The sequence below is a fragment of the Calypte anna genome, chromosome 6 (genome assembly GCF_003957555.1).
Source record: "Calypte anna isolate BGI_N300 chromosome 6, bCalAnn1_v1.p, whole genome shotgun sequence".
Classification (NCBI taxonomy): Eukaryota; Metazoa; Chordata; class Aves; order Apodiformes; family Trochilidae; genus Calypte; species Calypte anna.
The window spans coordinates 27,272,058-27,286,307 of NC_044252.1; the positions used below are offsets into that span (position 1 = coordinate 27,272,058).

General features: G+C 37.3%; 1 protein-coding gene across 1 annotated transcript in view; it reads right to left on the minus strand.

The window, feature by feature from the left end:
- Nucleotides 1-14,250, minus strand: part of CCDC186 (coiled-coil domain containing 186) — a 32,386-nt gene that overhangs the window by 9,098 nt on the left and 9,038 nt on the right. Inside the window, exons 2-9 of the mRNA XM_030453327.1 lie at nucleotides 9,536-10,226; nucleotides 7,030-7,156; nucleotides 4,511-4,639; nucleotides 3,403-3,615; nucleotides 1,867-1,986; nucleotides 1,241-1,345; nucleotides 830-928; nucleotides 17-103 (exon numbers count right to left, since the gene is read on the minus strand). Of these exons, the coding sequence (XP_030309187.1) occupies nucleotides 17-103; nucleotides 830-928; nucleotides 1,241-1,345; nucleotides 1,867-1,986; nucleotides 3,403-3,615; nucleotides 4,511-4,639; nucleotides 7,030-7,156; nucleotides 9,536-10,212 (1,557 nt within the window). The 5' untranslated portion in view covers nucleotides 10,213-10,226. The remainder of the gene's footprint in view (nucleotides 1-16; nucleotides 104-829; nucleotides 929-1,240; nucleotides 1,346-1,866; nucleotides 1,987-3,402; nucleotides 3,616-4,510; nucleotides 4,640-7,029; nucleotides 7,157-9,535; nucleotides 10,227-14,250) is intronic.

Consider the following 14,250-nt stretch of genomic DNA (forward strand, 5'->3'; position numbering starts at 1 on the left):
ACATAGCACACTTTACCTTTGTTCTCAGTGTTCGAAGTTCATCCATTCCTTCTTTGAATGTTCTCTTCAAGTCTTCCAGTTCTTTTATTTTTGCATGATGCACCTTTTAAAGAGTGAAAAGCTCCTTGAGAAATGTAAATAGACAGTGGCATCTTCTGGGATATCAAAAAAATTTAGGCCAATGCAGGCCACTACAACAGCTGAGAGGGCTTGAGGCAGAACAGGTACCCAAAAACATTTGTTTGACTTATTCAAAAAGAAAAGCAAAGCTTAAAAGCTTCTTTATTCTCAGCAGAACTGAGAACAAAAGTGAGATTACACACTCCAGTTTCAGGTGTACAGATCTAAACCACAACAGCCCCTGGGGAAAGTTCCAGGCACACTGGAGATGGCACATACACATATAAGCTGGGAACAGGTCCTGAGTCATGAATTAGCTCTGGGGGTTGCAAATATTCACCCAGAACAGAGGCTGTACCCTGCCTCTTCTTGCCATATAGAATAGCATAATGCCTGCCTACAAGCTAATGTGTTCTCCAATTATAGCAACACTCATGTTTATAAATGAAAGAGCAGTTACTTCCTCCTGGTTATATTATCCACTTCACATAACTTTAATTTTAAAAGTGCATCCATAGTAATAGCTAAAAACCATCCTCCAAAAAGCAGGGCTAAATGCAGACACTTGGGCTGTGGTATCAGGTAAAAAAGAAAAATGTCTGGCAAAACTTGTAAGCAGCTTAAACTAAGACTCTCAAAATTAAAAAACTCATGGCATTTTTAACTCCTAAGCTGCCAACTGTACTGTCTCCACACATCCCATATTTACCTCCAGATGATCAGACTTCTCCTGAATTTGTTTCTCTAGTTCTCCTTTAGTTACTCTGAGTTTTGCATCCAATTCATTCGATTTAATTTCTTCTGACTCCTAAAACGATTGAAGACAAGAACAGTTAAAGAGTTTTATGTTCCCCTTTCCAGTTTTATAAACATACAGACAGCTTTCCACATGGTTGAGTTCCTTTTCTGAACATGCCATGAATGATCCCCATACCACGTGCCAATCAAGACAAGGATTTTCCCTTTTATTTAACATCTTTCCCAATACAGAAATCAGTGACTGTTCATCTCAGCTTTGTAGCTTGCACAGGATAATTCTTTCCTGCTACAAATAAAGATAGAAAGGGAGGAAAAACAAGATGCTAAATGCTAATTTTTCCTCCTGAGAAAGTGTGCCTACTTGATAGGTTTTTATCATTTCTTGACAGTTTTTCCTTATCTGGTCTGCTTCTTCTTTTGCTTCAGTTAATTTTGTTGTTGCATCTTTGAGTCGTTCTTTGGTTTCCTATAAAAAAACATTAATAAAATACGGGTTAAACCTATTTATCTAACTTATTCTGGGAAAAGCATTTCTCATAATAAAGTTTCCTATTTCAGCCTTGAAAGAATTAACAACAATGAAAAGGGTCCAGCATTATTTTTCTTCTTGTTTCTATTCAGCTATAACTTCATGCAATTTTCTTTGTTCCAACATTGAAAGTGCAACAAAAGGATCTCCTGGTCATATGCCATGTGCATTTTCAGATGATAGATTTAACTCCATAAACAAGAAGAGACAGATAATTCATTAAAAAAAAAAAAGTCATATTTGGCAGAATCCCCTCCATACTCCCTCCCCTCATATCCTTTCAACATTTGCACTTTTATATCATTAAGAGCCCTGTTCTGACTTTTGCTGCAGGTATCCAAATTAAACAAAGACAGTTTAGAATTAGATTTAAGTATGATATAAAAAGTCAACAGTATGGCAATTACATTCCTCTGACTGCATTTTCATGTCATGGTATTGTGTACCACTTCACTAACCTTGTGTGCATCCATTTCTGTTTTCAATTTGTTCTGAGCCCATTTTACTTTGATAATATGAGAATTGATTTCTTCTTTCAATTTTTCTATTTCTCTGTTGAGTCGAGTGGCTTCACCATCCTAAGAAGATTGCATAGATTTTATTTTATAGATTTAAATCATCCAGTGCTTCTACAACAAGGCTCCTACTCAAGTGTCAAAGCAGTTGTGATTTTTTTCTTAGTATTGCCTGTATTTTGCAAAAAGCATTCACAGACTTGAGAGTGCTCAATAATGCTTTAGCCCACAATCCAGCAAAAAAACCTCAACAAATTACCAGCATTCTGATTTGATAAGCAAGGTAAGGCTGCATTACTCTAACTACACATTAATGTTACATATCTATTACAAGGTCAAGCACAGTCTAGAGTTCTGATCTAATGTAAGAATCTTCTGGGTAAGTTGCACAGTGCACTTTTGCTTTTTTTTTTTTTCCTTTTTTGGCAAAAAGATAAGGAAACACGGGTTCAAGGTGATAGGGTCATGTATTATAAAAGACTACAGGTAAAAACTGTCATACCAGTGGAATGGTATATGCAGGTGCAGCTAGCGTGAGCACTGACAGCAAAATGTCTCTATGTCAGTGCCAAAACAGTATGATAATATAAGCACATTGTTGGCATAACCTTCTACACCACTTATCCACAAGCCACTGCATTAAGTCAAATTTCCAAACTGTGTTTCTGAAGTGATGGGTTCGTTTTACCAAAAAAGCCTAAAGCACAACTGTAAAAGTGCCATACAATTCCTGTGAGGCTCTAGTGTAGTCCTCCAGAGCTACAAAGTTAAGCTTTGTTTAGGAAACCTGAAGTCAAGCTCCCACTTCCTATTCAGTAAGAGAGGATGATGAGGTAATGTTTTGTTTCAGAAGCATAATTTTTAGGACTTCTATTAATTTGTATTTTTCTGATCCTCCTGTTCTTGTTAACTGCGTATAGTACAAATACTTACAAGAACCCCGAGTCAAAGTTTGAACAATAATCTGTCAATTTTTGGATCCTTCATATGAAATAGAATTGTGGAGCACAATATAAAAAAAGACCTGGATAATCTAAGGAGCTAGCAGGAGTCTCCTACTGGCAGAATTTTAGAAAAGTTCTATTGGTTTATTTTTAGTACTACAAAAAAGAAAATGAAGTAAAACCACAGAAGACTAGCAAAAAAGACTGCAAGTCTTTAATGCCAGTATAACCTTAAAAAAAAAAAATCCCAAGAAGCTAGAAATACCCTCAAAATCTAGACTGCAACAAGCAGACTTTTCAAGTCTGCCAAAAAAAGCCTCTAAGGTTTCATAAACTACTTTTCAGAGAAATATTCAAAGGAGCTTCAAAATGACTGAAAACTCAGTAACTTCTTCCCCTTCCCTTGGAGGAAAGGGAAAACCAAATGAAAACATGTTTCTTTCACCAAGTACAATAACAAATAAGGTTGTTCTGATAATGCTTTTAATCATTAAGTCATTTAATCACTCAAGTCATACAGCATTGCTTTAAGCACCTTAGTTTCATAGAGTTGGTGCAATCTTCCTTTTTCCTGAGAAAGCTGCTTGATTTTATTAGTATGCTTTTCAATTTCTTTGTTTGCATCTCTCACTCTTCTCTCAAGAATCTCCTTTTCCTTTCGAAGGTCAAGTGACTCCTTCTCCCCTCGGACATATTTCATCACCATCGTTTCCTTTTCATGGCGTGCTTCCTCACATTTCTTGTTTGCCTTGAAAAATATTAAAACAGAGTGAATCAACCTTGGATTTCCTAATTAGCTTGTGCACAAGGCTACTGGGTATTTGCAGTACTGCACAGTACAGTAGCACAAAGATAATATTACATCCCCTGTAAGTACTGGAACTACGCGTACTTAACAGTAAATACCCAGCTAAGAAGCTGCAGCTTCACAGTTGGACATTTTAAATGAGTTATTAATACATTTGTAATGTAATTTCTTGTTTCAGAAGGAAAAAAGTGTATTTGGCAAGTTTTAGCAACAAAATAATTTTAATAATACTCAGCACCATTCCTCTGTCTTCCCTTATCCACACACCAACTGCACAATCTCTAGCCACTGGCTCACTTTTTCAGTGGCTTGTTTTGTCAGTTTACCCCCCAGACCTAACAAATTCTACTTCAAGTAAAAAAAAAAAAATCATATGCTGAGCTCTAGAATTAATATAATAGAGAAATACTTGGCACGACATGGTATAAATAAGAAAAAAAATAACCTCAGCTTTTAGTAATAGATGAGACAAAATGAGAGTTTAGTTCTGGCGCTGAAAAAATAATTTTGTGACAGCCTGTTTGAAAAAAGCTGCCAGCTTTTACCTCTTTTTTGAGACACGATCAGCTTATAGGCAAGGAAAATGAGATTTCCTTGCAGGCTGAATTCCATAAATACAAACACACACATTAAAAAGAGTTATCAGGAACTATAGAATGTTAACAGCTCTTTAGAAATTCACTGATGCCAGTTATTAAAAATGTACATATAACTACATACTTAATAGTTCCAATTTTGAAGTATTTTGCTCTACCTAGCAATCTAACAACCAAGGCTGCCACAAGAACCAAGTTTGTTCATGAGAAGTTCAATAATTAAAGGTTTTCCTTATTACCTGTTCCATTCGAAAGGCCATTTCTTTATGCAACTGCTGAATAGCATTTTTGGCTGCTGCATCTTGAGTTAAAAGTTTGTCTTTACTAGCTTTCACTTCTTTATTAAGCTCTTCCATTCTTGCTTCCAGCTAAAAGGCAACATTATGGTATAATTATAGGGAAAATAAGACTTTGAACATGTTTTGTACAAGCAGGAGCATTTCACAACATTAGATACTTTGCAGATATTTTCCTGTATTTTACACTTGCCAAGCTGCAACCACCCATATCAACATCTAGCTTGGCACTACAGTACAGGCATGAAAGATGACAACTCTCATCTTCAGTGAGACTGAAGATACATCAAATCAAGTACAACATGAGGCAGAGTAATTTACTACACAAAAAATCATAGACTGACAGCAAATGCTGAGATTCTACAGCAGAGCTGGCTGCTCACTCAAGTTGCTTCACCTTCCAACCTTTTGTTGTTATCCCTGTGCCATATCCTTCCCCGTGCCAACAAAGCAGTCATGCATCCATACTGAACTGGACTAGGAATTAATTCATTGAAAAATAACTGAGCAAATAAAGAGGTGTTTAATCATTGTGCTGGCACTTTTTTTAGCTGCCTAGTGAACCAACTCAGAGACCTGATCCAGCTGAAGAATAATGACCAATGTCCAACTAGAATATTTCCCAGAGTGTGTATTCACTGCACAGTCATGCAAGTTCAGGTGAAGCAGCAGCAGCACAGGAGCAAGTGGTGCCTGGGTAAGCTCTAATGCTGCCCAAAGGTTGCTCAGCTTGCACCTTCATGACCATACTTTTGTTCCAGAGGAAAACCAATTCACCACAGGTCATTTGCTTGGGTTTGGGATGGGTAGGATATTAAGAAGTATAAAATCTCAGGGCCAGCACCTTACATTTTCATGCAATTCCAAACTGCTACATAAAAGTCAAGAACAACCTAAAATGCTTCTGTTGCCACACAATAAATTGTTCACACTCTCTTCTTAACAAAGGAATCACTGGTCATATGAAGTAAAATTTTTATACACACAAGGATGATCATATAATCTGCTTGCAGCTCTGAGTGCACTCAAGGTTTCTTTGACTTGAAAGCTGCCAGAAAACACTACATCCAAAACTGCAACATTAAAACACCCACATCACAAAGGAAAAAACCAAAATGTTTCACTGCAATGTATCTTACTCTCAACTCCAGGTGCTTACACTCCAAACCATTATTTTCTGAAATCCCCTCCAAGCACTTAATACCACAGATCCTACTTATCTGACCAGAAAGCAATAGAAACTACCTCAATTTTTTTTTTTTTTTAGAATGGGATAAAGCAATTGCTGCATGACATAGCTTCATGAAATCACAGTGCTATCATGGAAATACAGACTAGATAAAAGAAGTAAGCTGCTCATGCTGATTTATTCAGGCATATGCAATTCCAATTTGTAGCTTAAAAGATTTTAAAAGTAAGATTTTCAAGCACATCATGGATTTTTCAAAGATTCTTTTAAATTAACCAAAGACAGACTAAGTTTATCCCTTCATGAATACTTTCCTGTGGAACACTGCAAGCCTGACACACTGCTTGGAGAAGATTTCTCTATGATGAAGATATTAACAGAGATACCTGACAACTAGAGTAGTATCACCATTAACTTGACAAATAGAATTTAGTATTTTAAATGCTATCTCTTCCCAGATTCTGTTAATCAGTTTCTAAAGCCAGGCCAAACAACTGTAGGAACATCAGCAGGTAATGTAGTAGACAAGCAGTGACAGCAGATGTGATACCTTCTCTTCCCACACTAGAACCAGCCTACATCTCTCTGCCTCTTTGGTCTGCCGTGAGTCTAATAATTCACTTGGGAAATGCCTGTTCACAGTAACTGCTAATGCCAAAATAATGTGCAAGACCACAGTTAATATCCTCTCCCCTTAATACACATTCTACATACTGTTAACACTTGCAACTGGAACTACACACCCATCCACTTCTATGAGAAGATGGGATGGTTAACACCAGAAGTCAAAGATGACAAACTAAGAAGAAATTTGTCTTGATACAATACTCACATAAGATCCCCTTTATGACTACATACAAGAAATATTTCATCCTATTGGGATGAAAGACTGAACTTGTCATTTTTTTCAAGGCCTTCAACATACCCTGTCTCCAGCAGAAAGCCAGGGTACACATAAGCTACCCAGCAAGGCAACCCATGAAATGGGAACTCTCTTGACTTTCTTTACAAGAGACAACCAGATAAGGAACACTTAATTGATCTTTAAACTAGAAAGTCAGTTTATCCAAAGAGACTAAACACTTTTATCCAATGAACAATATTTCCTGGAAAGGAAAAGCAGATTTATCCTCTTAAAAAGCTTAGGATATTAAGCATGGGCATTCCCCTTCCTCCTCTATGCTATCAAGGACATGGTGTTCAACAGTAGCAACAGTAACATCACATACAGGTGAGATACTACTAACCAGCACTTCTGATTTGTTAGCTGTACCTGTTTAATAATGTTTAGGTGCTGCTTTTCTGTTTCTGTTCGTTTTTTCAATTCATCTTTTAAATTATCCTTTTCTGAGCAAATGTCCAAAATCAGTTCCTGATGTTTTTTATTTTCTTTAATCAATCTGTGAAGAAAAAAAAATTAAATTAAGTACTGGGCTTTGTTGTTGCTGTTGTTTATTTCTTTTCATTTTGAGATGAAGATTTTCCTCATTGATCTGCAAATTTCATTAGGAGATACAACCAGAAACATTAATTAAATCCACAAAAGCCTTACAAACAAAGCAGAAGTATGTTGTGCATGTGAAATGTAACTCCAAACCAGGAAGCAGCATCTTCCTTGTGAGAAAAATGTTTGTTTCCAGCATTTTGGGGTTGTTATTGTCCATACTGAAGTGCAGTATTTGATACAAGTATGCTACTACAGAACCATAAAAGTTAACAATTTTAAGGTCTTCCTAAGACAAGTAACTTCCAGTCAAACATCTGAAAACACAGGTACTGTACTCATTTCATGAACTGCTCAGAGCAGCCCTAAGTTCACAGCTTGGTAAGAAATGGCACGCTTATTTTTTAAGTCCTAAGTTTGTATGTAACCACAACAGTGTCCATGCTCATACTCCTTAGAAAGTTCAAATTTTAAGCAACTGTTTGTTCTTTTGCAGCTCAGTTGCTTGAAGCCTCAGCTGAAGCTCACACCTACTTAGTTTGACCTTCTAGCCCAGCAATGTAAGATAGTTACACATAAAACTAAAAAGTTACATTGTTAGAATGGCTCAATAAACAGTCTTAAAAGTATTTAAATATTAGAAGTTCGCAGATACAGTTAGATTTATTTTAGGCCACTGTGTTTATTTTAGGCCACTAATTGCATGGATGTGTGGGAAGCATGCACTTACCTGAACAAGGTATTTAAATAACCTTTGACATACATACTTTCATCTTTAGCTCCCTCCTTTGGAAAAAAAAAAGAAATTTCTCTAAACAAAGTAGGCTTCTAAATTACAAGGAATTCAAAACCATCAGTGAAAGAGAGTTCAGAGATTCTGAACCTGTTTTTTAATCTATTAATGAATATTCCAAGATTACAAATTCTTAATTCACACAATTGCTGCTCACTGATACACCTTAGATCTGACCACGGGAGATTACTGGCCTATTACTAGAGCAACATTAAGAACTTCTGCTAATAATAAACTAATGGACAAAATCCATGTATTCCAGAAAGCCCTTTGGACCAAACATAAAATGCTCTCCAGCAGTTTAATCAACTTGAGGTGAGTTCCCAAGAGTGAAAAGGGTGCAGCTGGAAAAGCAGCTGACAAAAAATAAGTGACTGAAGGCATGTTTATTGGAAAACCTTTCCATGTACATACATAATACATACATATATTTATATAAACATTTGTCTCTAAGGAAGTAATTGGTCCAGGGCTGAAAACACTGACCTGCTTTTCAGTTTACCATAAACGAGTTAAGCCCAAGTAACTTGTTCACTTACAACCTCCAGGAATTACAACCATCTACACACCCACCACTTCAGATTCCCACTCCTCCTCCTCCATAATTACTGAATGTCAATCTATGCATTCCAAGGTTCCCCGCCACCAACTGACTAACCTCAAGTTTAAGATCTGTCAGAGGTTAACTCGTGAGGTTCAAGAGAACACTTTCTCTACTCTACTTTTTGCTTATCTCTTCTCCCTCTGTCTAGTTCTCCTATATCATGGTATCAGTGTGCCTTACATGAAGAGTAGGATGCTCCTTTTCAGCTCTGCAAGCAGGAATAAATTTGAAGTTAGAGGCTACATTTGTTAGCAATAATATTTCCAAAGTGTTAACAGAATAGGAAACACCAAGTGAGATATCAATAGATCAAACAATGAAGTGCTTTTTCATTAATATAATATTCTTCATGTAGTGTACTGCCTGGTAGAACTGTTAAATCCAGTTAATTACAGTAAAATTTATAAACCATGCATTTCAAATGCAGGAAGATAAATAGTTTATCCACGTATTGCTTCCAACTCAACTAATCAGCAACTTCTGACGGGAGACTAAATACTACATGAAAAAAAAAGAAGCATTTTCAAACTCATAAATTAAATGCACATAGTGGGAATTAGTAATTACAGGGGTTGATTTCTCCAAAGACATACATGGACTGAATGAATCCTGGACTATCTTTATATCACCATTACTTTTACAGTATTTAAGTAATTCTTGACATTGGCAGGCTATTCAACTGAACAGTTGGCTGTTCAGTTCCTGCCAAATTCCACAAGAATTCAGAGATCTAGTCACACATTTTTATTTATAAATACAAGCCATAAGTAAAAATAATTCCTCACTTAAAGAACATAATTTAAAAAGCTCATTAATTGCCCTTACAAGAACTCACAAGAGGCTACTTGTTTCTTGCCAAAATGTTGCATACACTCAACATGCAACCAAAATCATTCAGTACACAACTCCATTTGTGATGAGCACACCCAAATACTCACTTTTTAATAGTTTGTTCTTGCTCCAGGTACTTATCTTGCACACATTTTTCAAACATGGCCAAGGCTTGTTCACCCTTCCTCACACCGTTTGGGAATTGTCTCTCCTTTGGAAAATCTGCAGTTAAGAGTTCAGACTCTATTTCCTTTAGCAAATCCTCTTGTGAGGAAGTCTGATGTATGGTGGAAATAAGCTTCTTGGTGCAGTCTGTGTCGTAGGGGCTCTCCGAATAGATTTTATCACTAGAGTTTTTCACAAAGTCAGACTCCTCCCTGAGCTCCTGTAATATTTCCATTAATGACTGTTCTGCCTGCTTACTTTTTGGATCTTGTTGTTCAAATTCCTCAATAGATATTCGTTCTGGTTTTGTGGAGTCTTCTACCTTTCTTTCAGAGCAGGGACTGGAACAGCTGTTTGCCTCCCCACTCTGCTGCTCTTGTCCTTTTGCCAGGGCCCCATTGCTGCTTACACCACTACCTGTTGATTCCTGATCCAAGGGCAACAACCTCGATTCCCTTTCCAAAACACCAGCATCATCTCCAGTGTAACTGATGCTTGAGCAGTCCTTCATTCCAGATGTTTTATCAGTCTTCTCATTATCTGGGGACCTGGAAGAGGCATCATCTGACAGACTGACTGGGTCCTGTGTGCTTTGCATTTCTGATAAATGTTCCTCCATCTTTCTTTGGAAATCTAGAAGAATTCACATTACACAACATATTATATTCAAAATTAAAATTAAAAGACCTTGAGAGAGGGAAAAGAAAGACTACTGGAAAGTAACATTCAAAGGACAAAAATATTTACATACTTATGTGTTTTGCACATTTATTTTTTCCAGTATTAACTTTTAAGCAAATGCTCCAGCACAAGTTTTTCTAAAAGTAGGTTAGAAATCAAGGACATCAATGGCAAGACAATAAAAGAGCACAGAGCTCTAGAATTAATAATTCTAGGATTTAAAGTCACAAAAAGTCCAAGTCGTCACCTCTGAAAAACACCCAGATATAAAACAATAAAAATTGACCCTTAGAGTTTTTCATTTCTCTTTACAGGCAAAGCAGTAATATGCTTTGATCTACACATTTTTACAGCACAGGGTGACTCCCTTATCCGGTCAGAATATCTGAGTTGTTTACTGTCACGTCCTCATTCACCCCCCATACAGCAGAATATATCTATATTCAGCAACCTAAAGGCAGGAAGGGGCTGGGGGAGGACGGTGGGGATATAGATTTTCTTTTCCCATCTGCTTTCAAGCAGCCAAAATTCCATGCTGGAAGAGCACAGATGGCCTGAGGCAGATTTGCTCTCTGAAAAAGTCACTTGCAGAGCCAACATTTGAGGAGTTTGAAAGCTCTGTAGAAAGCATTCTTCTAGAAGGACATCAGATTGAGGTCCAGATAGAACACTTACAGAAGAGCCCATGTATAATAATGCTGTTATCTTCTTTTTCAGGAATCCCAGATGGCCAGTGTCTGGAAAGACTGCTGGCATTTTTAACAAGCACAAGATGCCTTTGTCATCTCTTTTCCATTAGGAAGAATTCATTGCAGCAGTCATAACTTTCAGCTGCAGCCCTTTCCCGTGACACTGGATAAATTTGACTTTTTAATAATACAGCAAATGTTTTTGTTTCTAAATTCAATTTTACTATTCCAACAATTATAACAAAGGAAGCAGCAACCTTGCCATCTTGCAACACCAAGCTTGTTTTCATCCTTGCTTTTGTATTTGTTTAGCTTTCTATTAACAGTGTCACACAGCCAGAGTCGTTCAGCTACATCCTCTGAAAGGAAACCCGCTGCACTGCCAAGTCCTGCCTTCCTAACCAGCACTTAGTACTGAGGCTGACATTGCTGGAACAGAGATACAAGAATCCCATTAGGTCTGTGACTAATTGCTACCACTATCACCTTTTACTACAAGGTATAAAAATACAGAAAAAAAAAAAAAAAAAAAAAAAAAGCAACCTTAGCCCAGCTGTTCCTACCAGGAAATACCATCAAAGGAAAAACCTGCCACTAGAATCTGAAACCAACAGTTGGGCTCCAAGGGTCAGGTAATCAGCAAGGGGAAAGCACAAGGAAAAGTGAGCATAAGGCTGAGAGTACACAAGGGAATGTGTGATGTCTGGACAAGACTCACAAGGCATCAAGTGACAATTACACATTTTTAAGTAACAAGGAAACCACTCTTCCTTTATGGTTTCAGAGTGAAAATCCTCAATGTTTCAGCCTCTAAACCAGTACAAACCAATAGGAACCAGAAAGCAAGTGGTAAGGAAAGATAGAAATGAGAACTGAGGTGGTGAGTGTGAGAGTTTATAAACAATGTGAAACTTTTACTCCCCATTTTAGGATTTATGCTTAGGTCAACATTGAAGTAAACAAATCCATTCACTTGGTTTGTGCAGCCAAAACAATTGCTCTTTTGGTACCTATCTGCTTTTTGGTAACTTCTCCTTGTAATGAAAGCTCACAAAGCTGTTATTCTAAACTAAAACTAACAAAAGGAACAATTCCCACTGATGATCTCAATCTGCAAGAGAAGAGAAATAATGGCAAGAAAAAGCATTCAGTTTCAGTAGCAGAACACACTAGTTCCTACTTAATTAAAAAAACGTTAAAATAATGTTTTGAGGCTGCTGCACTTAACACAGTCAACAATTGTAAGATAATTTGCAAATTATGCAGTTAAGAGAAATTCACTTCTAGTACCTGTTCCCTCTTGTCACAGGTAGCTTTTAATCCACCCACCCACTACAGCTCTCTGAGCCTATATTACTATAAAGCTCAGATACAACTTTCTTCTTTAGTGGTTACCCTCACCTAAATTCTTGCTGACAGTTTCTCTGGAATGATCAAAGGAAGACTTTTTTGCTCATTTTTAGCCTTTTCTACAGTATGTTCTAAAGAATTATAAAACCAAGAAATGTTTAATGTAAAACTGTCTGTAAGCTGCTGATCACTGCCCAGCTGCTGCAGCTCACCACTCCCACAAGAAAGAGGTAAAATCAGGTATGCAAACTTTCATATTGATACCCAGTATCTCCAGTCCATTCCTCAAGCTGGATGGTATTTCTCTTCATATGAAAGCAACAGATAAAAAACATAGCCCTGTTAAGACAGCACAATGGGAAGGATATTAAGTTTTCATGTTACTGTGTGACTTATTTCTGTAAGTAACACTGTGAATTAGAATTGGAAAGATTAATCTATGTGGAAACAGAAATACAATTATTTCCTTAACTCAATTAGTTGCAGAGCACTAAAATGCCACCACCACCATATCCATGAAATCTTACACTTAGTATCAATCATACAAAACCTATGCTTTATTTATCAAATGCACAGGGAATTTGAATAGCGACTCATGATTCAGTGTTCCCTGCAGACCCACTCTGATTTTCAGTGGCACTCAGAATATAATTTACCACATTAAGAATATTCACAGCCTTTCTGATTCCAATACATTGGATTTTATCTCTATCTGCCCAAGCCCATCTGAATCTGCTCACAACCTGAACAGACTTCTGTTACTGCTGCTGGATAGTGTTATTTTTCATAGTCTAACTTTTAAAACACAAATAAAACTTAAAAATCCATCATAGGATTACATTTTATCTTGACATCAGAAATACTTAGACAAAGAAACCATGTGGAGCAACTGTCAAGGCAAGTTCATATTCAAGTGTCTCTTGATAACCCAAAGTTTGTTGTGCCTACCTAACCAAATGTAGCAGATCCTTCATAAGGCCAGCCACAGAAAACTAAAGGCTCCTGCTTTTTAAGCAAAACTGTTGGTGTGAAAGTAGGTTAAAACGTTCAACACTGCCATCCTAGCAGTAGCTAGCTGAAATGAAACATGCCAGAATTTGACTGCTTCTCATCAAACATAGAAACACAGAAAGTCTCAGACAGGTATCTGACAACATCACCATGTCTTTACAGGTTTTAGAGCCATCTTCTATTTCCCTACCCATCCTTATAAGTGACTGTCCCAAAGTCAGGGAAGTTATAAAGTTATGGTACCACTCCTACAAAATACTGCACTATGAAAATGAAATAGCTCAGTGTCTTTTATGATGTCTTCAGAAAGCATCAAAAGCAATCCTAAAAGGCAAATCAAGCAGATCAACTGCTTTCTGTAACAATACCTTGGTTAATGCCTCTAACAAGTAAATCATGGTTGCTTGGCATACAGTACCTGGGGTGACAGCAAAGTGCCAGGTGTGCACTGCCTGACCTCTCACAGTGTTGCTAAGCTTCACCTTCAACCATTTGCTCTGCTCCTCTGAGTTGATCATCATCTGCATGGTATGACAAAAGCTTCTCCCTCCTCAGTCTCCCCCAAGTCCTATTTTTCTCACCCTCACAGTGTATGTCCCTATGCCACAGGAGAATGTTATCACTCCCAAATCAACTTAAAATGCCCAGGGTAAGAACTTCTCAAAGTACCATTCTGAGATTTGCCCAGCCCAAGCTTGCATCCCTGCATATCTTGAATAACAAACCACCTTGTGAAACTCACATACCTAGTGTGGCATATGCAAACCTTTCTGTCACCAGCTTATCACACTTCCCTGTAGCTGTGACAGGACTCCTCACACAACTGGTTTGACCACTCCTCCTCCTCTGTTTTACAGCTCACAATTATTTTGACACTCTTAAGACACCTTCCCAAGTTCCTTCTATTCTAAAGCTAAGGAGACAAC